The sequence below is a fragment of the Tupaia chinensis genome, unplaced genomic scaffold (assembly GCF_000334495.1).
Source record: "Tupaia chinensis unplaced genomic scaffold, TupChi_1.0 Scaffold000078_1, whole genome shotgun sequence".
Classification (NCBI taxonomy): domain Eukaryota; kingdom Metazoa; phylum Chordata; class Mammalia; order Scandentia; family Tupaiidae; genus Tupaia; species Tupaia belangeri.
Genome location: NW_006159539.1, coordinates 1,438,945 through 1,450,949, shown reverse-complemented (window position 1 = coordinate 1,450,949; position 12,005 = coordinate 1,438,945). Strand labels below are relative to the sequence as shown.

General features: G+C 43.2%; 1 protein-coding gene across 2 annotated transcripts in view; it reads right to left on the bottom strand.

Moving 5' to 3' along the window:
- Positions 1-12,005, bottom strand: part of ETFA (electron transfer flavoprotein subunit alpha) — a 72,248-nt gene that overhangs the window by 49,922 nt on the left and 10,321 nt on the right. For both annotated transcript variants that reach the window (XM_006142597.3, XM_006142596.2), the window contains exons 2-4: positions 5,284-5,430; positions 1,488-1,569; positions 1,303-1,385 (exon numbers count right to left, since the gene is read on the bottom strand). In XM_006142597.3, coding sequence (XP_006142659.1) covers positions 1,303-1,385; positions 1,488-1,569; positions 5,284-5,430 — 312 coding nt within the window. The remainder of the gene's footprint in view (positions 1-1,302; positions 1,386-1,487; positions 1,570-5,283; positions 5,431-12,005) is intronic.

The following is a 12,005-nucleotide window of genomic DNA, read 5'->3' as shown; positions in this document are numbered from 1 at the left end:
ACCACTGTCCGTGTCCTGGATCCAACAGCTTAAATCTCACGCCTAGCACGTCTATGTGTGTGCCCAAAATCCAGAGAGGAGAAGGGATTGCGGAGTGACCACTCCCTCTGGGGGGGGGGGGGTAATTTCTCACCTTCTATGTTTCTGTCCCTTTCTGTGTCTCTGATGAGTACACACGCCCATAGCAAAAATCTCTCAAAAAAACTCTCTCAAAAAAATGAGTGTAGGATTACTAACAACTGCGCTCCTGAAGAGGGAAGGGCAAGTAGGGAATAAAAAGGCAGAACTTCAATACCTGCTCTACGGCTGTACTGGATGCGTGCTTCCCAATATGAATGGACTTGTGTGCAGTTTATTTACAAGCTTTAAAAGTAAAAACTGAGACTAATACACTCCATGTCTTGGGCTCTTCTTGCTGTCTCCTCCTCTCCTGAGGCTCTTTTTTTTCTTTTTCTTTGTTTTAAGATTTTTGCCATAGGGCACATGTACTCGCAGGAGGTAGACAGAGAAAGGGAAAATGAGAAATCATCCCCCAGGAGGGATGGCCATGCTACAATCCCTTTTTCTCCATTCTCCTCCTGGGATTTTGGGCATGCACGCAGAAGTGCCCAGCATGACTTTCAAGCTGCCTGGTCTGGGACTTGAGTCGCGGTCAGCCATGTGGGAATCCAGCACTTTTACCACTATGCCACCTGCTGGCCCCAGGTTTTTTTCCTTTTCTTTTTAAACTTCAGGCAGACCACCTCCCATCTGCTGGCACAGCCTTCCTTCAGACATATCAGAATGCACATGATCAGGTTACAGCTTTCTCTCCCCTGGGGACATCATCCACCAATAGCCCTTCCCAAATCCCCACGTAGGTGGAATCTGGCCTTCTTAAATATCTACCAGCTATTCAAATAAACCATCTCTTAAGATGAGTTACTAAAACAAAAGACATCCTCAGTCATACATACAAAATTTAATGCTGTTTTTAAACAAAGATCATTTTTAAATAACAGCCTAAGTGAAGTTTTTCTCCATGGCAAAATGTGAAGATCTGTAAGTGGCATTTTAATATGTGATGACAAAAATCTTACAAGAACAAAAAGTTATCTCTGTGACGAAGTCTGAAAGTCTGGAAATGGCATTGTAACAGAAATTATGACAAAATCTTGAAAGAACACAGGTTAGCGAAACCACCACATGAATTTGAGTAAGTCAAGATCAGCTGTCTAAACAAAATCTGCCGTGCGATGATGGCACAAGGACACCGAATCCTCTCCAAGAGTGACATCGGACTCCACCTCTCACCCGGCTCACCTTTCCGAAGGCAGACGCTCCCGCGCAGATGTGTGTGTAATTGAACTGCTTCTGGGTTGCCAGGATCAGTGGCGTCAGCTCCTCTGAGAACCAGACACATGTGGTGAGACACATCTCAGAATATTTTCACACTCAAGTACGCAACGTAATTCCGACACTGTATCGTTTCCACTCGCAAACCTCACCTGGAAGCAGGCCTTTGTACACGTCGTGCTGAGCTACCAGGACCTTCCCAACGCCCGCTACTTTACAGAGCTCCTGTGCCACCTGCGATTAAAAGCAAAGCTTCTAATTATCCTTCTCTTAGAAGTAAGCATGTACCGTCACCACTACAAATATCAACTGAGCATAAAATCTCAATGGCTAACTGTGAAAATCATTCTTACTGACAAAAGGGTTACTGAAGAATAAAAGAATATATTAACAAAATCTTATGCCTATTGATCTTGGTATTGCTAGAAGTTACAAAGTCCCACTACAAAGGATTTCGGTAAAAATTCCTGCCTTGAAAAAGAAAAGTACTGGGGCCAGCAGGCAGTGTGGTGGATAAGGGCACTGGATTCCCACATGGCCGACCAAGGTTCAAGTCCCAGACCTGGTGGCTTGCTTTCTCACTTTCCCTCTCTCTCTTTCTCTGGTGGTCAAATAAAATAACTAACAATAACAAATGAAATTAAAAAAAAAAAAAAAAGTACTAAGTGGTACGAAAACCAGCATGGCTCTTTATTCAAATTTAGTTGTAAACTGTTACTCTTTCTTTACCTTTGGCTTACTGCAAGTGTAAATTCATCATTTTAGAAACGGCAAAAATGAGGTTCTCTCTCAGTAATAACATAGCCAATATATTTTAGAGTTTTCTAGAACAGGACTTAGCCATCCTAGTTTAAAGTCAACTGCACTGTAATAGGCAATGATAATTTGTTGGATTTTAAAATGGACAATCCTAGGCCATAAAGAAAATCGCACATAATAACCCATGACTGACCACTGAGTTCCTACTCATGTATTTGTCTATGACAAAGCCGAACCTTTTCTCCTAACTTCTCATTGTTCCCTGGTCGGAATCAGGATGGGGTTCTGAGAAAGCTTTATTGATCAGATAGGTTTGCTCTATACAGAGGCAGTGAAAATCCCCCTTCTTCAGTTTTTTTTTTTTTTTTTTTTTTTTTAAGGTTTTTGCCACAAGGCTCATGAGCTTATTGAAGAGAAAGACAGGGGGAAGGTGAAAATTCACCCCAGGGACAGCTGACCACAAAGCAATCCCTTCTCACCCATTCTCCTCTAGGGATTTTGAGCACGCACACACGCACATGCACCTGGCATGACTTTCAAGCCGCAGGGTCTGGGGCTCACACGGTGGTTGGCCGTGAGAAGCCCAGTGCCTTAACTGGACTCTGCCTGCTTACGCCACCTGCTGGCCCCTAAGTATCTTTCAAACAGCAGGACTGGCTTCTCCGTGAACAGTCATGGCAGTCACCAGTGTCTGCTGTCTCCTTGTTCAGCAGCGTGCTGATGCACTGAGCAGTGAGCATGAAAGATTGTGCCTCCCGCCCCATCAAAGGACCTCATCATTCAGTGAAGAGAGGGGAAACGGTGCGGCGCAGAAGCACCAGCGCTGACCCAAGCCTTCCAGTGAGCAACAGTTTGACTAGAGGCTCTTCATTATGCATGTAAATGTACTTAGCTTCTCCAACTTCAAGGGAATTTCCAGTTGGAAAACGGAATTAATTGCAAAGTACCTACATAGTAGCCTGCGATACAAAATGGGAGAGAATTTTTCCATAAAAGCTATACTTTTTTACTGATTAAAAAAACTCCTGGCACTAAACAGAAGAATCACTTGCTGTTTATGACAAACAGAAAAAGAAAATCATATAAAACTGAGATCTGGCTAGGCTATTAACAGTCTCTTTATATGAGTACTAAGTGTTTTTTTTTTTTTTAAGATGAGAACACAACAGTTCAATGAGATTGAAACTGAGTAAAGAAGATAATTTCTGTTTTGGCTTTTCTCAAAATAGTAAATATAATATTTCGAGTATTTTAAAGTTATATTAAAATAATGATTTAGAATCACAGCAAACAAACAAAAAAAAATCCAGGATTTATATATATCTGAAAACAGAGCAACCAGAAAAGATAGCTTAGCCATATCATCTAATACTGTGGTTAATATCAACTATATAAAATTCAACAGCTGGGGCTGAGGTTAAAGCAGCTGGATCTCACATGGCTGACTTCACGGTTCGAATCCCAGACCTGGTGGCTTGAAAATCACATCAGGTGTGTGTGTGTGCATGCCCAAAATCCTGAGAGAAGAAAGGATAGCGGTGGCGCCATCCCCTCTGGTGGGGGGTGACTTCTCACTCTCTCTCTCCATGTCTCTGGTGAGTGCATGTGCCCTATAGTGCAAAAATGAAACAGAAATAAATAGATAAATAGCTGTAAGCAGGAAGCAGGTAAACAAATCCACATAATTAATACTAAACCTGCCAGGATATATCCTTTCAAAATATCTACTTCCCATGAGAAATGAGACAGAAGTAACACAAGCACTGTAAACCTGCATTAGCACATGTTCACATCTGTGTCAGTTATTTGATAAACCAGATAAGATCGTCTAAAAAGAAGCATACTCTCTCCAGATGTATTTCTCCGTGAGGTTCAAGTACACCACTACCTACTCAGTATCTCCTGTACAGTATGAGAGGGAACTGGTGGTTCAAGGCCTTTAAGCTGACACTGCAGGCCAGCAGCACAGAACCTGCGAACCATAGTACATGTCGGAAGGGAGGGGTGTCCTAAAACGCTCATGGAGGGCCAGCAGGTGGCACGGTGGCTAGAAGCAATGGACTCCCACATGGCCGACTGTGGTTCAAGTGCCAGATCTGGTGGCTCGCTTTCTCGCTTTCCCTCTTTCTCTCTCTGGTCCAATTCGAAAATAATAAAAAAATAACAACAGTGGATGAAGTTAAGTTAAATAATTCTTTTTTTCTAAATGTAAAAAAAAAAAAATGAAAAGTTCATGGAAAATGTATAGGAGGAGGAAACCATGCATGAATTTAAAAGAGTTTGTACCAAAATAAACTCATATTTTAATTCTATTTTCCACAGACTTTCTGAAGCCTCCTCCTATGGCATCTTTGCATGGGGTTAGTTTCCAAAGCAATCACTGTCTTATTTCAACAACAACGACGACCAAGAACATCTCAGTACCAGCTACCACTGGAAAGAATAGCACTTACATTTGTGTTTGTCTACACAATTAAAAATTTAAAATTAGCACCCATGATGCCTGGTACAGATTTACCACTTTCAGAAATTGGAAGCAATCAAGACCAGCAGGTGGCATAATGGTTACGCTGCTCGACTCCACATAGTTGACTATGGTTCAAATCCTGGATCAGGCTGGGTGCGAATTCGCACAGGGTGCATATGCGTTTATGCCCAAGATCCCGAGAGGAGAATGGAGAAGGGATTACTGTGTGGTCATCCACCCTAGGGGTTGATTTCTCGCTTTCTGTCTCTCTGTCTCTACAGTAAGCACACATGCCCTATATCAAAAATCTCTCAAAAAAAAAAAAAAGAAAAAGAAAAAAAAAAAGGAAAAGAAAAAAAAAGGAAAAGAAAAAAGAGAAACTAGAAGCAATTAGCAAGTATATTCATCAATACCAAAAAGGGACCAGCTATTAACCTCCGGGAGACGCAAGTATTATCATTCTGCTTGGTATCTGATGGCATACCGGTGAACTAAATCAAGTATCCTACCTCACTTCAAAAGATAAAATGCTAAGTGAGCAAGGTTTTTAGGTTTTTGGTTTTTTTTTAACACGCGGTAATGGTTGTGACACTGGCCATTTAATGAGGATGAGAGCGGGCTCTAACCTGGGTTATAGTCCTCGGCATAATTCTCTGTTGCCATCTTTCCCTGTCTCTTGATGGAGATTATATTTGCTATGGCTGACCTTAAAGATTCCTCACCTTGTCACATTGGGTTCCAGCTACTAGGCAGGACACTTCACCGCCAAGGCTTTTGGCTGCAGTGATGGTATTTAAAGTAATGGGTGCTAGGGTGTCATTTGCATGTTCAGCTATTACCAGGGTACTCTGAAATCGTAGCAATGAGGCCTGAAAAGAGAAAAAAAGGAAAAGAATGTTATCGACAGTTGTTTTACTTAAATTGTGAAGCATGTGTGCTTTAAATTATATAATATTCAGTTCTATAAATGTACTTATAAAATATCTAATTCAATAGCAAAAATCATGCTATTTGTCTATGACTACACCATTAATTTTCTTATCTAATAAAATAAAAAATGCAAATCAGTACTCTACTGCTACAATGTTTAAAAGGAATTATTTATTTATTTATTTTTAAGAGGACCTTTGCCATAGGGTGCGTGCACTTGCAGGAAAGACTGAGGCAGTGAAGGGGAAAGTGGGAAATCAGCCCCTGGGGAGATGGTCACACAGCAATCTCTTGTTCTCCACTCTCCTCTCAGGATCTTGAGCATGCACACACAGTCACCTGGTGTGATTTCGAAGCCATCACATCCGGGACTCAAATCATCAGCTACGTGAGAGTCCAGTGACATAATCGTTACACCATTTGCTGGCTATTACTGTTATTTTTAAAAATTTGCTATAGGGCACGTGCACTTACCAGAGAAGGACAGAGAGAGAGAAAGAGAAAACAAGCCTCCAGGTCTGGAACGTGAACTGCAGTTGGCCACATGGGAGTCCAGCACCTTACCCACCATGTCACCTGCTGGCCTCCGATAGCTACAATTTAAAAAATTCTTTTAAAACAACTTTCCCACTGATCTATGGCCGATGAGAAGCTGCTGTATACCTAAAATTAAACTTCTTAGATAGAACGTATGAACTATCAAACTATGAACTGGTCAAATCCTACTGCTACTTACGTTTAGTTACATAATCAACTCCTACTACGGAGCACAACAGATCCAGAATCACAGTTTGGAGTCAGTTGCTAACCTTGACTCCTATTGCTTCATGCAAAATACATTCAACACCAAAATAAGCTTAATAAAAATTTATTTTAAAAATAACACTGTGGACCAGCAGATGGCGTAATGGTTATGTTGCTGGACTCCCACGTAACTGACCACAGTTCAAGTCCCGAACCTAGTGACTTAAAATTCACGTGGGGTGCACATGCATGCATGCTCAAGACCCTGTGAAGAGAATGGAGGAGAAGGGATTGCGGCATGGCTATCACTCCTGGGGGGGGTGGGGGTGGGGGTGATTTCTTGTTTTCTGTCTGTCTCTCCAGCAAGTACCCTACAGCAAAAATATCTCAAAAAAAACCCAAACCAAACCAAAACAAAACAAAAATACTAGACAGCAATCTTTCCAATATTTTTTTTAAAAATTCATGTTCAAGTGGAAGACAGAAGCTTGGATGTGTAGATGCAAAATAGCGACATAGGCATAAGGGGAAGAGAGAACATTTTGGAAATGTTCTTTTCTGAAAACAGCGATGAGAAATGAGAAGAGGTGCTAATGATCTGTGGGAATGGTCCAATGGCATAACCCAGCGACAACCTTCAGCTCTGGAGGTGAGGTGAACGGACAACTTACCCAGAGCTAGAAATTTACAAGGAAAGCAGGGAGGAAGAGAAGCCAGGCATGGGGCAATCATACTGGTCACACAGCTGATCCGTCTTCATCACTTGGCTTTAGTACACTGTAACTCATTTACTATATTGTAAATATCAGTTGGTACACAGTAGTCCCCCCTTATCTATGGGCTCACTTCCTGCAGTTTCAGTCACCCTTGGACAACTGTAGTCCCAGAACTGGTTCAGTACATAGAGTAGAACAAAATACTTTGAAAGGAAGAGCAAAAGATCGCAATCACCTAACTTTCATTACAGTTTATTCTATAATTATTACATTCTACTACTAGTTACTGCTGCTGACCTCTTACTGTGCTTGATAAATTAAACTTTATCATAGGTATGTATTTATAGTGGGAAAAACACAGTGTATCTGAACACCAGTTCAGTGCTAGTACTGGGGGTCCCGGAACATATCCCCCATGGGTAATGAGGGACTAGTGTATTTTAATACTCTCTGCCTTTTATTAGCAGAGTATACTGGTCTATCAGTTTAACTAGTCTATGGAATTTGGGTCATTAGTAACTTTCTTGTTTAGTATTGCTAGAGTGTGTGTGCACTTGAGGGTGGGGGTGAGAGCCCTTGAAGGGTATGGCCATGCTGTAGTCCTTCTCCTTACACGTCTCCACTGGCTGGGGTTTCAGGCGCGCACACACACACACACACACACGCCTGCATGTTCCCAATCCATCAGGGCTAGGATTTCAACCACCACCTGCCATGTGAGATCTGGCTTCTTACACACAAGCTTAACTGCTGTGCTATGCGGCTGGTCCGATTGGTTACTATCAGAACAATGCAGAGAAAATCACACTCATGGCCAGGTCTCTGCACTTACCCTCAGCAGGCGAGAGTTCCTTCCGGTTCAGAACCCTTCTGATTGGGATTTGGCCAGATTTATTCAGGCTGCTCCATTTCCACAAGGGATTAAAACAGATTCTGCCAAACCCTCAACAAGATAAGGACCCTCCCTGGGACTGGCAGGTGGTGTGGTGTAGTGGTTAGGGGCGCTGGACTCTCACATGGCTGACTGAGTCCTGGACCTGGAGGCTTGCTTTCTCACTTTCTCTCTCTCTGTGTCTCTCTTTTTGTCAAATTAAAATAAATAAAGTTAAATAATTATTTAAAAATATAAAATGAAATAGGGCCCTCCCCTCCCCTAAACTGTTCAACTGTACTACTTCATCCCCAACCTCTCCCCAGCCCTCTGAGCCCCCCCTAACCCACTGCTGGGGTCTTCCAGGGACAGAAATGTTCCCAGACCATCCCACCACGGAGGTGGGAGGAGAAGAGGGTACCACAGCAGGTTACACCAGGGGAAGAATCACTGCATCAGTGAATGGCACTGCTTGCCCGCCCCCCAACTCCTAATTTAATTCAGAGAGCAAGTAAAGAGGAAAAATGAGATCTGTTGCTGCCAAATCAAATACCTGTTTGATAACTTCGTTTTCACAAAGGAACATTTCTCAGTAAGAAAGCAGGTAGAAATCTTTATGCACCTCTTAAGATTGTTTTCTCAGGACAAATTCCTAGAAGTAGAAATGCTAGACCAAGAAGGCACACTTTCAAGTGTTCTGATCACGACAGACACAATCTGTTCTTCAGAAAGGCTGCAGCAATTCACCATTCCTCGGAGGCACAGTTCTCAGATAGCCAACACCATGCCTACTCACTTTTCTATCTCCAAAATCTAACGCAATGATTCCTTTCCAATATACATCTGCACAATTGTGTAGTACATTTTCTTTTTTAATCAGAAGAGAACAATGTCTTGTAAAAGACTTTGTAATTAAGACCCAAAGGCATAATTTATGACTTAATCACATTTCACAAGAATTGCCAGTAACAAACTATTGTATCTATTGCCAATATATATCAGATATCATATTTTTGATTATGTTCTACACATCATTTACCATAAAAAATTATGAGATTTCCATCACTATTAGAAGAATAAATCCAAGATTTGGTGGCAGAAGGCCCATATTTGCTGTAAATTATACTTCTGTCGTAGGATAAAATTGGTAGTTCTCCTAAAGAATGGTCAAGCTTTTTAGAACTTCCAGTGAGAGACTATATTTTTTTAAGAATGATTGTGTTTAACTTTATTTATTTTAATTTGACCGGGGGGGGGGGCCAGATCCAGGACCCCAACAATGGTCGGTCATGTGAAAGTCCAGCGCCCTCAACCCCATGCCACCTCCTAGCCCCAAGACTGTATATTATTTTTAAAGATCATTCCAATTTTAAGCTTATAACAACAAAGGATATATTTTAAAACTCAGTCCATCTATCAATCTGTATTAAGGACTATACATATCATAAAGATATGGGTTAGCACGTGGCGTGGTGGTTAAGGAACAGGATCCCACATGGCTGACTCTGCTATTCAAGTCCCAGACCCCATGGCTTGAAACACACACTGGACATGTGTGTGCGCGTGCCCAAAATCCTGAGAAGAGAATGGAGAAGGAACTAGGGGGTGGAAATCCGCCCAAGGTGTGATTTCTCACTTTCCCTCTCTCTCTGTCTCTCCCTGGCCCAGTGCATGTGCCCTACAGCAAACACTTAGAAAAGTAAAATAAAATAAAGGCACTCTATGTTGTCGATTGATTCCTTTAAAATGTTCAGATTAAGCTTCCTTCTAGGTGTTCTACCCTGTGTTTCTCAGAAACCACCATGGCCGTGTAGCTGAACTTAGCAATAATGGTCGTGCGGGGACTGGAGCAGCAGAAACTGGTCTCTGACCTTTCGGACATCATTCCTCAGTCTGGAGCCCGGTTTCCTCACCTGCAAATCGAGGGATGAACTGGATGGGAGGTTGTCAAACTACACTTCGTTGAACAGTTCCAGGAAAGCGCTTCGGGAGCCAGTACACAAGAAAAAGTGGCCCAGACAAACAGGGCCGCTGGGATGCCCTGCCCTCCAGCTCTCCTTTAACCAAAGTACTCAAACCAGCACTTACAGAGTCCTATACCAAGCAGCTCTATGTACGAATCTTATTTAAAACTCCTCAAAATGCCGTGGTGTGGGTCTGTGGGTACCATTTTGCTCTGGCTTTACAGATGAGGAAACTGCGCTGAGTGGCTGCACTGCTAGGAAGCAGAGCCAGGCGACCCGTCCAGGCAGCCTGACTCCAGGTTTGGGTTCTTAAGACCAGCTCCCATCCAAGCACTGCCAGGTCATTTACGTATGGGTTATTTAGGTGAGACTCCACTTGGCAAGTATCCTGCTTAAAATGCACACGCACATACACACTAGTCAACAAGAAAGGGACAAATTATCTCAAAGGCCACTTTCCCTAAAAGTTTGTAACTCTAAAGTCTTATTTTTTATTTATTTAACTTTATTTGCTATTATTATTTATTCATTTATTTTAATTTGACAAGAGAGAGAAAGAGAGAGGGAAAGTGAGAAAGCAAGCCACCAGGTCTGGGACTCGAACAGTGGTCGACTATGTAGAAATGTCCAGCACCTTAACCACCACGCCATGTACTGGTCTCCGGAGCATGAGTTTTAAGCTCCTGTACCCAAGACTCAACCACAGTTAACTACGTGGGAGTCCAGCCACGTAACCATTACGCCATCTGCTGGTCCCCAGGGCATGCATTTGTAGCTGCTGGGTCCAGGACTCAAATCACAGTCGACTCCATGGGAGTCCAGCGATATAACCATTATTCCATCTGCTGGTCCCCAAAAGCAACTGTTAAGGCTCTAGATCAGCAATTCTTCAAGGTTGGTCATCTGAACCACAAAGAATAATTTGAAAAGCTAGTTTCTTAATTCTTCCAAGAATGACGTACAGCTAGTACCTTTCTAGACCCGGGAGAAGTCTACCCACTACATGCACTGGGTGCTTAGCGGGTGTTTGTTGCCCTACACTTGCATCTTCGTTTGGGTCCAGATGTGTACCGGAAGTTTACCAGGCAGCATTCTTGGGAACCACGTCCCTGAGGGATCAAGGAGAGTACAGTCACAACTAAGATCGCAGCTGACTGACCCCAAGGGAGAGAAAGAAAGCACCCCACAATAGGGTGTGGACACCAAAATTCCCTTTCCTCCCTCTCTCCTTCCCTTCAAGATTTTGGGCTGGCATGCACAGGGGTCCAGAGCGTGTTTTCAACCAGCCAGGGTCAGGATCTGAACTGCTTTTGGCCGTGTGGATCCAGCTCCTAATGTACAGCACTTAACCACTGCACTAACTGGCTTGTCCCAGCCTCAGCAGTTTTTGACGCTGCTTTTGTCTTTCGGATTTTTAGAATTCCTATTGTGACTTTAACTACATGTGTCTGCAGTCAGTCACCACAGACAAGAAAGGGAGAGAATGTGGGGCCGGGAGGTTGCGCGGTGGTGAACCCAGCGCTCAGCAAGGTGGACCCCCATGGAACAATTAGCGTTCAAGCCACTGAGTGTGTGCACACACAGCTGCCTGGGGTCCCGGGCGGGCTGGGAGTGGGCCGCAGTCAAGACCCTATTTGGGGAACCAGCAGATGGCGTAATGGTTACATCGCAGGACTCCCATGTGGCCGACCACGGTATGAGTCCCTGATCCAGTGGCTTAACACTCCGCGAAGCACGAGTGCATGCATGCCCAAGATCCCGAGAGAATAGGGGAGAAGGGACTGTAGTGTGGCCATCCCCCACGGGGGGTGGATTTCTCACTTTCTGTCTCTCTGTCTCTCCAGCGTGCATGTGCACCCTATAGCAAAAGATCTCTCTTACAAAACAAAAACAAAACCCTTTTTGGAGTGGTGACTCTCTCATTCACAGAAAAAATAAATAAACTAAAAAAAAAGAAGAAAAGGCTGGGATCTAACTCCTTATTTTATAGTTACATATGAACTTATGATCTAAAGTAATAAAAGTAATTTTTTTTTGGAGAGGTTTTTGCTACAGAGTGCATGTGCTCGCCAGACAGACAGAGAGAGACAGAGAGATAGAAAGCAAGAAATCACCCCCCAGGGGGGATGGCCACGCCGCAATCCCTTCTCCTCCATTCTCCTCTTGGGATCTTGGGCACGCACGCACACACGCCCGGCGTGAGTTTTAAGCCACCGGGT